Source organism: Plectrocnemia conspersa, unplaced genomic scaffold (genome assembly GCF_051122295.1).
Source record: "Plectrocnemia conspersa isolate PC_06_02 unplaced genomic scaffold, ASM5112229v1 ptg000005l, whole genome shotgun sequence".
In the NCBI taxonomy this organism is placed as follows: domain Eukaryota; kingdom Metazoa; phylum Arthropoda; class Insecta; order Trichoptera; family Polycentropodidae; genus Plectrocnemia; species Plectrocnemia conspersa.
Window position 1 is genome coordinate 30,137,105 of NW_028277169.1, and position 20,794 is coordinate 30,157,898.

Here is a 20,794-nt window from a genome sequence, read left to right on the forward strand (position 1 = left end):
TACTGCGAGGCAAAGCGTGGCAACTCGGATGTAAATCAGGTTAACGGGGGCACGTCGATACTAGGGGCTTCGCTTTGATCGTCTATGGACTAATTAAGCTAAGAAAGGGACTCGCCGCTAATTTTTGGAACTGAGATTTGGGTGGATGGGGGAGTTTATATTCACTGAGAGAATAAAGGCGTTATTAGAGATTCATTTAAGTCTCGGGTGTGATTTAATAAAGATATTGTTTTGCGATTGAATACAGATAAGCCAAATAATAATAAATTAATTTGTCAATATTACAAATATACATACATATTATTTAATCAGAAATAATTAAAAATATATAAAAATATGTATAATCACCAATTAAGGCAATCTATGTATAAGAAAGGTCGCTAGTGTATAGTAATTTATTATATTTATTTAAATTAAATTGTGACCATCGTGACAATAGTTATCTCAGTGCGTCACGTTGTGGAAAAAACTATACATAGTATTATTGCGACACACAAAAAAATATAATATAAATAAAATAAATAATAACACTCTAAAAATAAATTCAAATTAAATTAAAAAATCTGGACCAGTTCCTCGTAGTTGACATTAAACATAATGTGTGTATTAAGGAGCCGGATAGAAACAGCCATAGGCGAGTCGGCTAATGCGGACGTCCTGGCTTCTTTAGAACCCAAAACTGGAATTTACAAAGAATAGTTATTGTCGATAGCACCCTTCAGTAATAGAAATGCTTAGCGACATACAACTTTTTTGTGATAACTCAGCAAATCGTGTCTCAACTGAAGGTTCTGTGTCAAGACAATCCGTTAATTCAAATATTTTTTGCTGTCTCGAGTCCCGGGAATTAAAAAAAAATAAACACTGATTCGAGGCTCTCCAAATCAAATTTTATTTAATATATCATAATACATTTATTTTTTCAAAATAAAATATACATAGACGAAAACAACTCATGCATGGTTTGTATACAAGCAGGTAGCAAGGATCAGCAAAATGACTCCGTTATCCTTGTCACGTCGCGTCGGGAGAGATAAAGAAAAAAATCTCTCACATTTACCGATCAACGAAAAATATTGTAAAGGAAACAGGTAATGATTTATTATAACAAGGGATTATGTCGTCTTTGCAATAAAATATTTCGTCGCTACTTGTAAAATATCACTTGCACGAAAAAAAAATACAAAAAGAAAATATTTCACGATACATTTCAGCATGTAACTACAAATACGATGCACGTGTTGTTCCAAAAATAATTGAAAAGAATTCTCCTTGGGTTGATTTTAATTGTTGAAAAAATAACCCTGTCTTTTTACTTCGGGAAATTATTTTAAAATAAATAAAAAAGTTCGACTTTCGCACAATTCGCTATTTCGCACATTAAAAAAAACATTTTTTTTTAAAAAATTATATACATGAGAGAAACGAAAAAACTTCAGTGTTGATACGAACATAAATAAATTAAGGACTCATAAACTTCACACGATTCGAGACAAAGATGGAAATTATTAGACGTTCTGATAGCGGTGAATCTTTTGCTTCAATCAGACGTTCGTATGATACAAACAGGTCTACGATATGTTCCAATTTGCAAAATAAAAATATAATTAAGGAATACGTTTAAAATTTTGGAAATTAAAGATATATTTTCACAATCTTTAAAAATATGTTTCCAATAAAATTTCCGAAAAAAAACATGGATGAAATGGAAAAATCTTTGTCATCATGGATCGATAACCAACATCAAAAAGATGTCCCTCTGAGTATTTCAATTATTCAAGCAAAAGCTCTTAGTTTGCACAAATATTGGAAGGATAGATTAAAAAAAAATTAACACTGTTTTTCAAGCAAGTAACGGTTTGTTTTACAATTCTAAAATGAGGTATTCTTTTCATAATATTAAATTATCTGGAGAATCGTCTGATGCGGATAAAGATACTGCAAAAGAATTTATTTCCTAATTATCCTAAATTATTAAAGATGAAGAATATTCCTCTAGCCAAATATTTAATGTAGATGAGACAAGTTTATTTTGGAAAACTCTTTAACAATGAAAAATATAAATGAAGCCTTGACGCATCTTGAAAATTTTTTTAATATTATGGAAGATTGTGATCCCAATGGAGAACGCATATCTCAAGTGCGTAGGGCGATCAATAAAGACGTAGCATGTTATAAAATACTATATGAAGAATAGTGGAAAACAGTTGACTCTTGATAAATTTTCAAAGAAAACACCCGCAAACCCTATTTAAACATGTCTCTTAAACATCTTATATTTACTTGATAAATAAATATTTTAAAATACACACAATTTAGTTTTTTTTTTACTTCCCTCTATTTTCGCACATTCAACATTCGCACACATTTTCAGGAACCAATTATGTGCCGCCTGTACATTCTTCCCGTACTTACAGTTCCCATCGCTGTAAATTCTGAACTGCTAATGGATAAAAATCAATCCAAAGTGTGGAAACATTTCAAAAAACACCCACAAAAGGAATCAGTTCAATGTATCCACTGTGCAAAGCAAATCCCACGTAAAGGGTCAAACACAAGTGGATTGGAGAGACACTTAGAAAGAATTCATCAAATTCACATCGACAAAAAAGCTCCGGAATCGACCGATATAGAATAAAATTAAAATTAGTCAGTCGTCATTATCAAATTATGTTAAAAAAAAACATTTCTGAAATTGTCGCCTAGCAAACTGCTGAATATTTCTGTCAAAGCTATTACAAATAATGCTTTTATTCGTAATTTTATTAATCAAAAGGGTTATACAATACCGATGAATCAATCAGATACCATAAAGTTAATTTAAAATTTTACGAAGACAAAAAAAATCTTAAAGATATAAATAAGACGTTTAAAATTAAAATCAACCAAATTAAAATAGTAGCAATTATTTTCACAAAATGTGGACCATGAATTTGTATTTATATATATATAATTAGTGAATTTCTCTTCGTTATCAAGTGCATATATGGTCTACAACGGGTATATTAAATGCTCTCACATATTCATTATAACTAAAACATTGCTTAAAAAAAATATAAAAAAATCAGATGCGACACACAAAAGAATTTCAAACTGAGTATGTGTATAATTATTTTACTAAAAGTGCGACGCTGTAAAAGTATCAGAATAAAACATTTCGCGTGAGCCGGACACTTAACCCATACGGATGACAAAGAGGCTGTAAAGCGGTTAATTTTTAACACGTATTAATATAAGAAAAGCTCATTTAGCATGCAACTGCGTTTTATAAACAAATATACCTTAGAATGCTTGGCATTATTATAATGATATATAATGGAGTACTTCAATAGTTAGGAAGCAAAAATAGAACTGATTTTTTCAAAGAAAAGTTTTCTATTAAAATGTATTTTGTTTAATAACAATGATTAGATGTCTAATAAATTACCAAAATCATAATAAACCGAAACTATTCCCAAAATATCAAGCATCATCAGAACGAGTTCATTATTACCGCCGACGTAGCCAACCGTCATATAATCCGGAGTGTCATAAACTCAACCGATCGTAACAAGCAACGCCGACGTTTCGCTGCTACCGCGGCTGGTGGACATAAAAACATGATGTATGTTCCCGAAATTTGCGTCGTTTCGCGACACCGAGCCTTGTCGCGCCAATAAAGCGAGGTAAGTTCTGGCGCATTTAGGGCAATTGCACTTGGATGACACAAACATATTAACTCTGATATCCGTTTATCGCTTGTGTAAGCAGGCGGGCTCGCTAAATATTTTTATTTATACTTTTTTGACGCAAAAGGCTAACGCTATCTACAGCCACCAGATAGGCCGTAACGTTTGCGATGTCATTACTTTGTTCGGGTATGTGTTTGCCCAAGAAAAATACACTTAGTGCAGAAAAAAGAGATGGTCTCGACGTCAGCCATTCACCACTCGAGTTTACCTTAGTTACCTTTATGATATCGTAAATGTTTTTATGGCAATGATTTTTATTTGATTTGCTCCTAGTATTCTGTGAAGTATGGACAAAGATGATTGCTTGCAGATAGCAGGTTATATACAAACCATTAAAATGATAGTAAAAAAGATGAATAAAACATGTACATTCAACGTTATATAGCAATAATGCATCTTATCACTTTTGCTGTTCAAAATGTACTTAAAATCAATACTTTAAAAAAAGGGTTCTCAATCAAATATCCGAATTATTCGCTCAATTTTCTACTATATAAATGTTCAAATATTTGTTTATACTATCTTACAAGAAATTAAAAAAAACAATTTGTATATTTGAGCAACTCAGGTAGTCACTTTTATCTCAATATCTATGGTCCTTTATGCGCCTATACTTTTTTTCGAAAAAATTGTCTTTTTATCTATATTTATTATTCATAAGCTAATAGTTGACTGACAAGCAATCGCAAATCGTATACATAAAAAGCGATGAAAGGGACATTTTTTATATTTGCCGAAAGTCACTCCTATATTTGCTGTAAATTTACTTTTGAAATTCTCGGAAATACGTCCCTGACCAAAAAGTATGTAAAATAATAAATTAAGCATTTTACTTCTAACACCCTCACTGATCAGCAATTTGCACAGCATTGTATTATGCATATTTTATTTTATTGTTAATTAATTTTTTATGAAAAAATGAAAACTGTCATTGTAGGATAATAAACTATAAGGTGAACTAAACCAAAATTAAATTAAATCAAAATGAGCATCCATCAACAAGAAAACAAGACAATAGCGTAAAAGATGGACCGCACAAAAGCCCTCGTTACGACCAGAAAAAAATCACATAAATAACACACATATGTTTGTACTGTAAATATTTTTCGTATTAAAAAAAAATTAATTTGTTGCGAAACGATCACGGATATAATAAATCACCGGATCCATAAGATTCCCGTTGCAGTATACCACCTTGGACAAAGCCCATCAAGCAAATATCACTTTTTAAATGCGTATACTTATTTTGCTACACCAAAATCTAAAATAAACTAGCTTCAAGCGAAAGAAGAAGTATTTCGTGGCCACAAAATTTAAGAGAATTGTTTAGGTTCAATTTCAATAAGATTTTGTGCGATCGCCTCAATCGTTTCTTTTAAATTGCCCTTTGACATTGATTTTGAATGATTGAGCCTCGAAAGACTTGGATCAAATATTAAACCTTATATCTTCTTAAGCTTACCAATGAACTTTGTTTTGTTTTATTGTATAATACTTTTTTTATTTCAATACTACTTTAAAGAAATGGGTATGTCTCTAAAATCACGAAAAATAATAAATTAATAACCTTATTTTTACTATAAAATCCGCATTGTTTTATTGTATGATATCTTTTTTATTTGAATACGACTTTATATAAATAGGTATGTTCCTAAAATTACAAAAGAATGCAAAACTTTATGATTTTTTCAGCACTCGTTATTCAAACGTAAAATGTAGTACAAATTTATGCACTGATTTTATGAATTTTTTACTGTGCTGCTTTATAATTCTTAATATTTTCAAATTATAAAAGCTGTTATAGATATTCGAAAAAAATTCGCTGTGTCAACAATATAATTTAAAAACTAGCACAACAAATAATATTACAACAAGACCGCCTTTATATTATTTAATACAAAGAGAAAGCAATTACGCAGTCATAAAAATCCATTCGCCCTAAAATGGTGTTAATTAATAAGTGTCTGGATGACCCGAATAAGTAATTATTATATATTTATGATTCAAATCAATCATAATGAATATCGTGATCATTAATTAAAATCGAGATGAGTCAGATATATAAGGTATTGAAAACTCAATGTGCAATTTCAGACTATAGAAAATATCTAATAAAAATATGTAATAAAAAAATACGAATTACCATAGAAAAACAATAATATTATGCTAATAAACCTAATATTAATTTTACCTCTATCTTTAATAAAAAAATAAGACGTCCCTCGGACTAAAAAATTGTTTCAGACATACAAGCTTGAAGGGTTTATTACTTTTTAAATATATATATATTTATCCATAAAGGAATGGTTTTCTAATTTTTTATTATCAACTAAGCACATTTATATTGTAATTAATATTCATAGTCATACATTTGACCAGAAAGTTTCGAGTTTAAACCAAGTCCACCATGGCCACTTGGGACGATCTATATTCAAACCATCGTACGTAAATAATACAAAGTATAATTACTATTTAAGCTTAAAGAAAATAAATTAACAGATTTATAGTACATGAGGCAATCCACCCTTGTAATTATGTTTCAATTTTTGCGTAAATGTACTGACCCGATAATGTTTTTTTAGCTCATAAGTCACATTCAAATTTTAGAGATGTAGATTAAAGTGTATTTGAGAGAGAATAGAGAAGTATGTTTTCATAATAGAAGAGCTGTATATCCATGAAATGACTGTTAACGAGTTAGTAATATTTTTCTTACCAGAAAGTATTTTTTGAGAAAAGCAAAGGATATTTTTATTGAAAATTTAGTTGCGGTGCTATTGCTCTGAAACGGCGTGCGTGTGCAATACCGGAACTGATTATGTTAACTCAAACAATTTGTTGTGCGCTCGCAATTACCGATTACGTAGTGTAAAGATAACCATTATCCCATTAGCACTTCATATTGTTTACGGATAATTCAATTATGTTCATTGCAGGGTGGGCTCATTGCTTGAGAAGTTTAGTATAATTAATTTAGGCAAAAACCGCGATGAAAACAAAGCAGTATATTCTCTGCGTTTACGGACATTAAGCTTTGAGAGATTTACGTTTATAAATAAATAGTCTGGTTAATCAATTGCACCACCCTTCCGCTCAATAATTGGATGACCCCATATAATAATAAAAACGTTAGAAAAGCTTTAAACCAAATTTACGTTGTGCTATTTATTCACAAAACGGCGCCATATGAAATATGCAAATACGAGTTTTAAATATATAATACAAAAAAGTGACTTTTTTGTTGAAATGGGATACCACCGTGAGAATTTTTTTAAAAGATCAAGTCATAAAGTATACACATAAATAAAAAAAATTGACTTTTAAAAACACAAATCGTCCAGATTTAACACAGGGTGTATAAATGAATCAAAATTTGCTAAATAAAATGAAATATAGTTAGGTTAGCAAGAACATAAAATAAAAAGTCCTAATAATAAAAAAAATATAATAAAATATAACATATGAATATGAAATGTCTTATGTAAATATTGCTATCGGGACATTGCAATGTTACTACCAATATCGTTTATTTATTTTTTAATATTGCAAAAAGCGTGATACAAAATGAATTGGGTCAAATCCTGTTAAAGGGAAGCGTTGCAAATCTAAAACGTACATATGTACCACATATATGTATCCAGTTTTGTACGTGTCGCTTGCTACGCTCACCCTCCTATCGGGCAAGTTGACGGTTTGCATCTAAATGGCAGTGATCTGTCCTTTTACTATATGTCCCATATATGTATGTACATCGCTGTTCATATTATATAATCGAATAGGAAGGACATAGTTTCGTTTTGAGAGGCGTTGGACATTTTCCGATACCCATATTACATGCATAATATATTGTGCCTTTTTCGTAAAATTACCTTACTTGCTTTACGCATAAGTATAAAGATATAGTTACAACCAAACATGCTAAACAGGGTCGATAAATTATAAATAAAAAATACGCATTTTGAATAAATTGTTTAACTAAAAATAGTTTAGTTTTTTATGATAAAAACACAAATAGAAAAAATATGAGTGCCTCTAATAATTAATTTAACACATATCCCATGAAAATCCAGCGTCAAAAGTAAAGGTATACTTTACTACATTTTTAATCCGACAACCTGCCAATCACTTATGCGACGTTGTTTCGTTACATAGAACATTTTATACGAATTACGTCCACACATCCACGTATATGAAGTCGGTCTGGGGGTAATTTTCGCAAACACTCTTCTCACAAATGGGGTCAATATTTTGCTAGCTAGCCGACGTTCATAAGGCATTGTGGGTCGTTGGTTTCGCGAAACGTTGTATCGCTGATTACATCGATATTAAACAATATATTTTATGTTTGGCTTTTTTTGGCCACCTACCCCTGCCGACCGACTAGGGGTCGGTCCCCGGAGCGGCGGATATCGGAAATCTGGGAGAGTTTATGGAGTCGAGTGCTCCGCACATATTTTCCGCGTTCGGCTGGTGGAAAATTCAAATTTCAGGTCTATCCAATAAGCAATCGAGACCGATTGGATTGTACGTAGTGGGGGCATTTGAATATAAAACCAATTTTATTAGCCAATCGCGTCACGTTGAAAGAATGCATGGATTTCATATATAATCGACTTTACGCCCCTTATTTATGCGCCATTGCAAGCCGTGTACCGAGCGAAACGACGTTTTCATTCGATCAATTATGGATACGGGATTACCATCTTGTTTATTTTATTCAAAAATAAAACTAGTGCCGCACCCTATACATATACAGCTTTTAGAAGCCTAATAATACGAGAAAATATAAATAAAATAATCGACAGACAGTTAAACCTGAGATTTTAAATAATAAATAGCAATATTCTTCTTGTAGTGGAGCAGTGGTGGAGAAGCTGGCGCAGGGATGATGTCAGTAGAAGATCCTCAGGGGTCTAGTAGGTGGCAGTGACGGTATCTGGAGGTGCTTCCTCTTGCTAAGATGATCGTGCTCGGAAATCTCTGGTCGTATCTTGGCGTTTGTCAGTGGAGGCGCGTCTGCTAAGCGGGGTAAATCTGCTAGTCTCTGCTGGAGTCTGCCAGGTGACTAACCTCTCCTCGTTGGAATCCAGGCTTAAGTATTCAAGGCTGCAGGGAAGCAGCGATCATCCGGCCAATCGTTGCACTCGCTTCTTTAAAATACATTTTAGAAAGTGACATTTGCTTGATGAATATCTCCAATGTTGATTTGCGCAACGGTAATCTTGTGACCTTACGGAGATGTTTGCCTTCCGGTGATATATTATTTTCCGTGACCGTTTCGTAACAAAGAAATATTCATGCAATCCACCGGAGAATATTATAAAAAAACCTTTAGTCCTAGTCGTTACGAAGGCTTTGTCTAATTTATCCTTATTGATGAATGATTATTTTTGGTCACAGATTTTAACGCGAGGTTCAAAAATAGAATCCCCCACAAACAAGGGCCTATCTGTGTGGTTTCCCACAGTATAATAAGAAGTATTTTTTTGTTGAAATCGAGTGATTGCATGAATGGTATTTAATAATTTATTCAACAACAAAAAATACGAATATATTTCAATTATGATTTTTATGACTATCATTACTATGTAAGGTGCAATGACTTAGTACTTCTAAATATATTTCGAAATAAAAAAAAACAATACAGACAATACAGCTATTTTAACGAGGTCTTATGGGTTTGAAGCAATTGCGAATAAATTTAGGATTTCTTTTACTTTGATAAATATTATAAAAGGTGAAAAAATAAAATCATAATAAAATAAAATAGAAGCAAAAATGTTTATCTAACATAGACAAATTTAGCTATCGCTTTTCAAAAGTAAACAGAGTCGTCGCGTATAATAAAAATCTTAGAGCTTTACAAGCTTTTTGCTTTAAAAGGCTAGCTGCCATTGCGAACTTCAGACCAATAGTTAATAGAAAGAGCACTCTGATCACAAAAATATTTTAATTAACAGATCCATTTTAACTTATGCTTTCTCAATGTGCAGTAATACTTCAATAAGGGCAGCCGAAAGGGTCCCATGACAAATAAAGCATTTTATTTACTTTTTACCGTCATGATATAATTTCTTAAATGAATATTAATAGGTGCGAGTTAACAGGCATTAATTAAAAAGGATATGTGGTCGTTTTTTTAGTATTTCCATTTCATAAAGTTTAGTCACATTTTTCTGGAGAAATTGTTTATAATCCACATTAAAAGCAATAAAATCGTGGAGTGGAAAAGCTCGGTTATTTCGCGTTTCCAGTAAGACTTTTTTAACAAATTTAAGACTTACAATAAGTGAAAATTGAATGAAGCATATTTAAACCGTATTTTGAGCAATAGGAGGACGTAAAAAACAATTATCCCTTCTCAGAAGTAAAAAATCCACGTCAAAAGCAATAAAATCGTTGCAGTGGGAACGCTCGTTCTCGAACGTTCCTGCTGCAACAGCGCTTTTTAATTTTTTTATAAATATATTCTTGATATGATTTTTTATAGAGTTGAGCCCCTCAAAGAGAATTGGTCCCGTCTCACTCCCCTCTCTCGGCAGGCCTGCTTGTAATACTAATTTAAGCAAATTTCGTTGTCAAACATAAAGCTATAATAATATTATATATTATTCCTTTTGATACAAGTCTTCAAAACATCATAATAGTAATTTTCATACAAGAAACTTTCATTTACTACTATTCAGAAACTATAATCAACTATTCGCATAACCACAATAACACAATTTTAATGACAAAGCACATATTGCTTGAGAGTCTTAAGAAAACATATTTATGGGTCCAGATTTTGGACAAACGATTATGCAACGATTGATACGCCTAAGAAGATAACAACTTTTAATGGTATTAACTTGTGAGCTCGTAACCACATCAAAACTGAAATAAATTTTGATTTGTCACAAGTTTTGAATGCTTTTAAAAACCCCTATTTTTTGCCAGGCGCTTTGAATATATATGATTTTGAGCCACTCACATTTTCAGGGACTACATTACATGTGGTTTGGAAAGCTTACACTGCAGCATTCTTAAAAAAATGTCCTTGGCCGGCCTTCCCATTGAAGACCCAAACAGGCATTCTTTAGACTTGAACATTTACACTGAATTCAAAGAGCAAGAACTAGACATATACGTCCAAATTAATGGCATTCTCTAGAGAGGATTCCCAACAGCCCCCTACCACCAAAACGACAGCTTTTCATGCTGCCTTCACCCTTCTTAAAGGTTTAACGAGTCTGCGTCACTAAATATTTCTGAGAATGATTATATGCTCCGTAACCCGTGTCCCTAGTGGCGTTTTATTATCAGTGCTAACTAGTGCTTTTTATTATTATTCGTGTTATATTTTAATGTAATTCTAAAATTTCAATATATAAAATGTTTTGCATGATTATAAAAAAAAATTTTACGGCTCACACCGTGCATGCATTTATTTTGTATCGTATTTCACTTATTATAATATATAAATCTAACTCCAATTTAATATTGTTAAATACTGTATAAACAGTAACATGAAATAGTGGCAACTGTTTCATGTAATGAATTATTAGATATGTGTTTATAATTATAAGCACACAAAGTTGTTTTATATATGAATTAATTATCTTTTTTTCTGATATATTTATAAAATAAATTTTATAATAGTAGTATGAGCACTGAGATTTCACACCAAATTTGGCAAGCATTACAATTTATCTAGTGTCACCTCTATCGTCTTGACATTGGTACAAAGTCGACCCTGTCTTTTCGAGAGAGATGTCTCTACTTTTATATGGCGTTTTCTTGTTCACGCCTTTATATTATCCATAATCCGGCACTCGTCAGATAAGACACTCGCTCCGTCGCGAAAGCTCTTCTTGCTTGTCTCCGTCTTTCTTTGTGTGTAAACATCCGATTTTGACACTGCCATCCGACGAAGGACCAAACAGAGCCAATATACTCAATTTCCAATAAACCTAAACAAATACGGCTGGGCCTTTATTACGAACACAATCGTACACATACATACATATAGGACGTATCAAACATAATCGATACGCTGGGGACAAAGTGAGAATTTTGTCACAGTATTTTTGACACATAATTTGAGATTAGTGACTCAAGTTAGCCCATAAGTATAAGAGAATTAACTAAAGTGCACTTAGTTAATACGATATCTGAGAATTGTTTAAAAGCGATGAATTAATACATAGCATGTATGCGAAGGATTTAAACGCCGTTAAATCAGTGAGCTTCGGGAGAGTTGAAGAATAATTATAAATAAATCTTATCAAGTGATAATAGTGTGTATCGATTCTTATCAATAAGAAAATTATGAAAAAAAAATTATAAAAATAGTAATCTATAAATATATCGTGCTCTTGTTTAGACCATGTCTAATTTTCTCAAAGGCTGGCCTTGTCTTGTGTCTGTGTATGGCAGATCAGCCTTAGTATATAGGATCTGTCGTAAAGCCGATAATCTTTAATTAAATTCACTTAGTTTTCCGCGTAATTGAAAGCTACCGGCTCGGATAGCGCAGTTAACGGGGGCGAATTACCGCCCCGTCGAACACAGTTGAATTTACACGCTAATTCCGACACAGATTGAGAACCGTTGCGTGATTAGATTTTTTATAAAGGAGTGCCACGATGAGTTTGATAAGTATAAAACATAATCAAAAGATTCTCAGAATTATTATATCATTTTGCTATATATTTATTTGTCATATGATATTATTTTTTTAAGTAAAGAGAAAAATAAGTAATCACTACTCTTATACAATATTATTCATTCGCACGCGAATAATTAAATTTTAATTTTTTATTTGCTGTAACAGTAATCTCTTTAAAAGTAATCTCTTTTAGAGCTTCATTAATTTAATTCATATTTTTATAACAATAATATTTAGTTAACTACCATTTAAATTAAAATTTCATTAAATATTTCTCATATATTTAAAATGAAATACGCTATTCGTTTCGAAAATTAATTAATAACAGTTGGTTTCAACATTGCGGTTTTCTACTGAATTTCAATTAAATAATAATTAATTCTATATAATTACATAAATGAGCATACAAAGCCCGATTGTAATTTATTAGCAAATGATTACTGTTAATTTTATATGTTTTACATTTACATTTATAATTTTTTTTAGGTGTTAAATAGAACATATTTTTTGAATGCTATAATTTTATAATATAAAAAATCATAGTAAATGTATACTTTTGAACAATGAATCATATGTTTCATTGTTTTGATAAAGAGTATCATGAAAATTTACCACTTCAATTAACTACTCGTCACTACATATGTTAGTCAAGAAATAATTAATAAAATATTGTTTCGTAACAAAATTCAAAACAATTTTTGGTAGCGTCTTATCTGCTTTTCTAAATAAATGTATAGTATATTATAATATTTATTAAAAAAAAAGATTTTTCTTTTGTTATATTTGCGGCAAGCACATTGATACAAGCTTAACAAAAGACTTGTGTGGAGACAATAAAATAAGTAAGCAAAAAATGCGGGGTTTCAGAAACGCAATCGCGTAAGATTTTAAAAAGCTCGCCGCTGTAGCTCAATGAACAAACACGCTAAGTGAATTTTTTCTATTTGCATTACATAAAACTCAAGAATAACAAAAATATTCTTGGCAATTTTTTAAGATATAAATGTCCGTTTGAAAGAGAAATATAAATAAGTCATAGTTTAAGATTGAAATATAAATAAAGTAGAATTTTTCTTTGGTCCAGTGCAATATATGTATGTATTTGTTTTGATTGCAACTGAACATATATATATATATTTTAATATAATAAAACAAATGATCAGATCAACTGCGAGCACCTAGATGAGAACAAATCAAAAGTCGGATAATTGTGCTTATTATAGGGAGTTAGAGAATGCAAGTGCTAGTACTTAGATGGCACATTAAAACTAAGTTCTTGAACTGTTTATATTCCACGGACCGTATTGCCACGAGCTTTCTACGAAAATCCCGAAAAAATACGCATTTGTACTTTGAAATGATATAACAATACTTTAGGTATATAGAGTAATCTATGAAGAAAATTATTATTATTCTATAGCATTCATAAAATTATGAAAATTATTTGCTAACTTTTCAATATCATTAGAGCCTTTGAAATTTTTAATAACAATACGCCATAGCACTTTGGGACACAAAAGGTTAAAAATCTCTAGGTTTTATATTTATCTTATTATCATTCTAAAAAAGTGCCTTTTTAAGTACCCACGTTAATGCGACCCAAATGAATCATAATCCAGCATTCATTAAAAAAATTCTGTAATAAATAAAAATATTTTCTTATGTACAAAGACGCTTATTTTTAAAACTTTTTTTAGCATTATCTGGAAAACAGACTATACACTATGTGATTATACAAGGCACACAATGCTTTTCTGTAGTTCATTTGACATAAGTAACCACTTATGATGAGGCATGTTGTTACTTATTTCATAATAGTTATCTTTCAGCATGTAAGCATGCACATTAAATTTTTTTTTTTACGATTATTAATAAAATATTTTTAGGGAAAAAAAAATTAGAATTATAAAAACATATTTCTAATAAATATATGAAACAAAAATCTGCTGAGATTAAAAGGCTCAGAAATTACTGATGTGGCAACGTATTCAAAAAACTTGTTTAGCCCATATTTATGACGATTTAAAAAGTATGAATAAAAAAAATCAGTTTGTAGAAAAGCCCAATTTTTAAAATTATATTAAAGCAAGACAAACTGTATCAAAAGTCTTTAAAAAATCAGTGTAGATGACATCTACTTAATAAATTATCATTTTGTGCAAAAATCTAGCGTGAGAACGCAAGAGTCTGGATGGACGGAGAACGCGGCGCAGGAACGATGACCGGTCGCGGTTCCTCAGCAACCGGCCCCGTAATCCTAAAACTAATAATCCTGTAACTATGTAAGCAATAAATGTCTTATTGCCAATCAATGATCACCCGTTTGCAAAAAATGCAAGTCGCCAATTACAATCAATATTATGTAGCGTATCATATAAAAGAAATATATCAATACATCTAAGAGTACAATTAAAACTATTTTTCTTATCTCTCTTTTTTATATAGATTTAACTTTATTTTATTAATTTTTAATCATAATCGATTAATAAATATATGATTCATTAATTAAAAAAATTGCATATCACAATTGCAAATTAAAAATTGAGCTGTGAGAAAAATTTCAGATGGAATGGAGAAAATTGTCTATGTCCATATGCAAGTCATAAATTGACAGTATGCCAAAAAGGATTGCAGCTGTAATAAAAGCTAAGGGTAGACCTACTTCATATTAAAAACAAGCTTAAAATAAACACTTTTTTTAATCAGTATTTATTTATATTTTTAATATTTATTGGGGTGCCCCGTTATTTTGGCAAAGCCTGTATATGTGTTTATTAAATAAATTATTAAAATAAAACGTGCAAGACGAATAAATTAAATATGTAACGATAATTTATAATATAATAAAAATAAACTAGAACCACAATTAATTTATTAACAAGCTCGCTATACAACTATTGACTTTTTTCAGTGATGATGATTATGATCAGTGTAAACTGTTTTTATTTTTATACAGAGTGACTTGTAAATAATAAACACAGTAGTATACATAATAGTGACCATAAATCATTTAAATTCAATTCGGTGAATTATTACCAAATTGAATTTCGGAGCACATCACATCCATATTCTTTAGGATTACAAAGCGATTTACTTTTAGCGTAACCGCTTCAATATAACTCAACGGTCGATTCGGTCTATGGTTCTTTTTGTTTGGGACGACCCCGTCGGACATTAGGGTCGCCCCTATTTCCAAAACTCTTGAGGTCTACCCCCCGAGAAAAGAATAAATTCAAAGTCGTATCCGAAATCAAATCCGTGTTTGGTCAACCCGGTTCTTTTTATCTTGATGGGATCAAAAACGATATCGAATATGCGCACTTGCGACCGCTTTTTTATTTATTTTATCCAGAAAAAACACATTAACCTCAATATATACCTATATATGCAACATACAGATGTGTGTATTCAGCAAAAAAAAAATGTTCGATTGTTACCAAAAGATCAACAGTTCGTGGATATTTACAGTCTGGTGGTTCTTAGCCTTTGAACATATGATGCAAAAAAAATATTGTTTGAAAAAATGTATTACTTCATGTATGTATATTATTCATACATACATATATTGAAGTAACAGAATTAAATATTATAAAATGATACTCACATATGACGCTCAGCTTTGCATTGGCTCTGATGACTTTGTGGCCCTTCGCAGGGCCCACTTGACACTGATATTCCGCATCATCGTCCAAAGTGGCATTTGATATCCTCAGATTATAGATGCCATGTCGCCTGTCACCGATGACCGTGTGCCTCGGGAAGCCTTGGATGACCGGCGAAAAACCTGCAGGCAATAATCGTCATCAAAGTAGGATTTAATTAAAGCTGGAGATAAGTATCGTAAAGCAGTCATTAGGGTTCGGCGTAACGACCGGATAATATATGCGACCCGAGACATAATTAAATATTAATTAAAACTACCCGCGCACAAGGGTGCTGAGTATTATTTAGCTAAATGAATTACTCAATTATTTTAAATAAAAATAAAGAAAGTGAACAGTTGGCCAAAATTCTAATCTTAATAGATGTATTTTTTTTACTGTTATATTTAATTAAAATTAAGAGGGATTTACGTTATTATGTTACGTGTATGTATATAAATGGAAAGTTTCAATTTTATTTTAAAACACGTATACGTAAAATGTGAAATGAGTCTACGGTATGACAGTCGTATAACTAGAAAACATAAAGGCCGACATGTAATTAAATAATTTTATTTAATTTACATAGTTCAAAATATTGTAATTTTATGTGACATTGTTTTGTGATCAAATTACAACCATATGATAAATGCTCACTAACGATTAAATAAATAATATAATGATTTAATACATTCTAAAAACTTATTTCTAGACTTTTTTTTAGAAATACAACTATGTATTTTATAAAATAAAGTATATATAAATATACAAAAATAAATTCTTAATTTAAAAAAATAATCAGTTATCAAAACTTCGAGTAAGCAAATAAATAAATTAAATTTACTCTCCAGTAGATAAATAAAATAAAAGTAATTTCCTGAAATAAAGAAAACATATACATTTTTAATCAAATAAAACAATACATTTTTAATCAAATTCCAGTACCTTTGATTTTAACTAGCTTATATGTGTGAGATTTTGTATGATTTACAATGATAACTATTTATCGTTTTGTAAAAAATCAATTTAAATTATATTGTTGGCTCTATTGTTTTATGGATCTTAATAATCTAAAAATCAAAGTAAAATAGTTAAATATTGAGAATTTAATAATAAATAATACACATCTATATTATATAATATTATAATATTTCATAAATATTTAAGTTTAATATTATACGTATTTACATATAAAAATTAAGATCAAGAACGATAAGTTAATTTTGGGAAATATTCTGAAGTATTTTTGTGTCAATTTAAAAGTACACGAAAAATTTTCTAATTTCTCAGGAGAAGCAAAACATATTTTTGATTTTGCTTTTTTTAATCTAATCAATATTTATATATTGTACGTATGTATAGAAAAAAACATATGTACTATAAATTATTTATTATATTTATATTACTATTATTAAAGTTTATATGAAAAAAATCTAATTAATTAATAAATTTGTTTGTGAGCCCTAAATAAATTTATTATAAATATTCATATAAATTAATTACTAAGAACATTTAATCAAATTTTTTATTAAATATCTTTATAAAAATTAATACCCAGTAACATTTTGAATAAATATTTTATATTAAACTTGGTAAAATTGTTGTATTTCGGTTTGCATTTATTTAATTTTAGGCGCATTTATTACACTGAGCTTTTATTCGATAAGTTTTTTTAATCGAAGTTGCTTTATATAGATTATGTTTATTATATTATTATTATATAAAAAAATATTCTTCAAGCTTAAAAGAGTAATAAATCGACTGTAAAATAATAAAAAATAAGCAATCAATTAAAAAATACACAAAAGTGCATGTTTTTTAAGCTACCATATTTTAATGAATTTAGTTAAGAAGTAATTTTTTAAAAACATATTTGTAGAGTTAGCTCTTAAAACTCTACGCCTCATATTTCAAAAACACATTGAAGTCTAGGTTTTTATAAAGAATAAAAAATATTCACAAGTATTTAATAGTTTTTCTTATTTTATTATTTTAAAAAGACTCCAAATATTAGTTAATAAATTTAAAAAAAATCGTAAATCTGTTTTAATATATTAGTTACTTTTATTGGCGAGCCAGAAATAATAGGGTTTTACTAAAAATAAATATTTGCATAAAAATTACCATTCAATGAAACAGAAATTTTTGAATGTGATATATGCATCGCAATTAAATTTATATACGATAAATAAAATAGCATTTAATGTTTAACCTAGGTTTTTGATAATTGGAAATATATGAGTAAAACGTGTAAGTAAAAAAAATATATGCGTAAAATATCTAAAAGCAAGTTGTTTTTTTTTAATCAAAAACAGATTATAAATAACATAAAAAGGAGAGTACCTTTTTTCGTTAAAAACATGAAGTTTCTGACTATTAGAAAAATACGAGTGAAACAGAAATATATTCGTAAAATATCGTAAAAATATATGTAGCAAAATCAAAGTTAAACATTTTATTTTTAAATAATATCTGCAGCGAAATCCAATGGATTTGTAAAATATATATTAGAAATTAATATAAAAGCAAATATTAAATAATATATAAAGAAAATTTTTAAGTTAAGTTAAATAAATTGGATTTTTTGTAAATAATATGATATTTTCTGTTATTAAAAAGCTACGAGTAAGACATAAATATCTGTAAATTGGACGTTTAATTTGCGTAGCATAATCAATTTTTTTTTTAAATTTATTTAATAAATAAGTACAAAACAAATTATTGGGTAAAATATAGAAAAAAACCTTAGAGCGAAACCTAAGCTGTTTTTGTAGAAAATATACATTTTTTTATATATTAAAAATTTATGAGCAAAACATAAATTTATGCGTAAAATATCGATAAATTTAACATAGAAAAGCTTAAGTTTATTTTTTATAAGAATATTATGCGTTTTTTTGAGTATAAGAATATAAAAAAATAATTAAAAAGTAGGTAATGGGTGAAAATAAAGATAACATTACAGCAAGATAAGACCTAAATTAAATGTCATTTTTTTGTGAATATATAATTTACTGAAAATTGCTAAAAAAGTAATTAATAAATAAAATATAAAATATTCTTGCAGTTAAGGTTAATAGAATAGATTTTTTGTAAATAATATGCTATTAAAAAGATACGAGCAAAATTTCTAAAAAATTCACGCTGCATAATAAAAATTAAATAATACACGTGAGTAATATGCGTAGCTCAATAAAATAAGTTTTTAAAATATACGATAGAAATCAGTAAAATATCCAGGAATTCACGAAATAAAATCAAAGTTTAATAATTATTGTAAATATTATGCGTTGATAAATAAAATGTTTTTATTTTAAATATATTGTATAATATATAAAAGACATTAGTGAAAAATTAATTAATGTGTAAAATATACTAAAAAATATAGCGAGACACAAGGTAAATAGAATATAATTTTTTTTAAGTTTCTGACTATTAAAAATATATGAGTAAAAAATAAATATTTGCGTAAAGTATGTTTGCATGAAATTTTATATATGATATATTTATATATAAAATTTTATGCAGCAAAATAAAAATTCATGTGAATAATATGCGCAGAAAAATTAAATGGATTTTTGAATATATAAAAGAAATAAGTAGAAATGTAGTTACCAAGAAAAATATAATATAAAAATTCCTTCGAAATCCCTACTAATATTATATTTAAATACTAGATAAAATATTAAATAGATACTCACCCAGCGCAAATCCATCTTTGACCCATTGCACTTGCCCGCCCTGATTGGCGACCTCGCACTCCAAAATGGTTTCGCCTCCTTCCAGAACCTTGGCAGGCTTCGGCGACACTCTGAAGTACTGCTGCTGACATTGGCACCTATCTACGAGCGTTCCTGCAAAGCGGACACAAAAGTCTCATTGTAATTTTTGTCGAACACAATCCGCAATAAAACACCGGCCGGCTCGAATAAATATCCTGGGAGCCAGGGCGGTATTTTTCCCCAATGTGGCGGTCAAGGGGCGAAACCCCTGGGTCGGTGCCTCGGGGGTTGAAATACGAGCGGAATGCAACGCGGGACCTGAACCAGGAAATTGGTTCCTGGCGAATTCTTCACGGGTTCTAGGGCGACGTTCCGCTTGAAATATTAGTACTGATGTTAGTAGTTTCGAATGTCAATAGTTGAAATTTGCCGATTGGCTCGTTTTACATACAATGTTCAAGATAATTAAATATATAAGCTAAGTGACATTGATTATAAATGTTTGTTGGGGAATATAGCCGTAATTAAAGTCGACCATTTATATTTTTGTATAAGTAGTATAAGTGTTACTTATTATAAATAACTAATGTTTTATTTAATTGTGCACAGTTCATCTTTAAAAAAAAGTATACCTTGTACTTATACTTAAAAAAAAGTATACATATACTGTTTATATATATATATATATATATTAAAAATTTAATTGAATACTATTTGTAAATACAGATTTTTATTTGTAGACATTTAAAACAAATAAAGTGCTTCACGAACCACATCTTATTACCATCTCCAATCTGATCATTCCACTCACGCACACTCAACTTCTGTCCATTCAATCCAGTTTTGTGTGCGTTTTTAGTTTTGTAATTGATAAATGCGAGATAAGAAGGCAACGAAACGCGTTCTAACCAAAGAAGCGGAGGTAGCTTCTCAAGAAACGAATATCCTCTTGACCCGCGTTCATGGGTGAGCTACTCTCCCATGACATGTCGGCAGTCATCGGACCATGACGACACCACTGTTTCGTGGTAGTCACCTGTATGCCATCCG

General features: G+C 29.8%; 1 protein-coding gene across 3 annotated transcripts in view; it reads right to left on the reverse strand.

Moving 5' to 3' along the window:
• The window catches only part of LOC148235412 (nephrin-like), a 630,188-nt gene that overhangs the window by 165,263 nt on the left and 444,131 nt on the right, over nucleotides 1–20,794 (reverse strand). For all 3 annotated transcript variants that reach the window (XM_088186958.1, XM_088186959.1, XM_088186957.1), the window contains exons 3-4: nucleotides 19,724–19,876; nucleotides 15,986–16,165 (exon numbers count right to left, since the gene is read on the reverse strand). In XM_088186958.1, coding sequence (XP_088043084.1) covers nucleotides 15,986–16,165; nucleotides 19,724–19,876 — 333 coding nt within the window. The remainder of the gene's footprint in view (nucleotides 1–15,985; nucleotides 16,166–19,723; nucleotides 19,877–20,794) is intronic.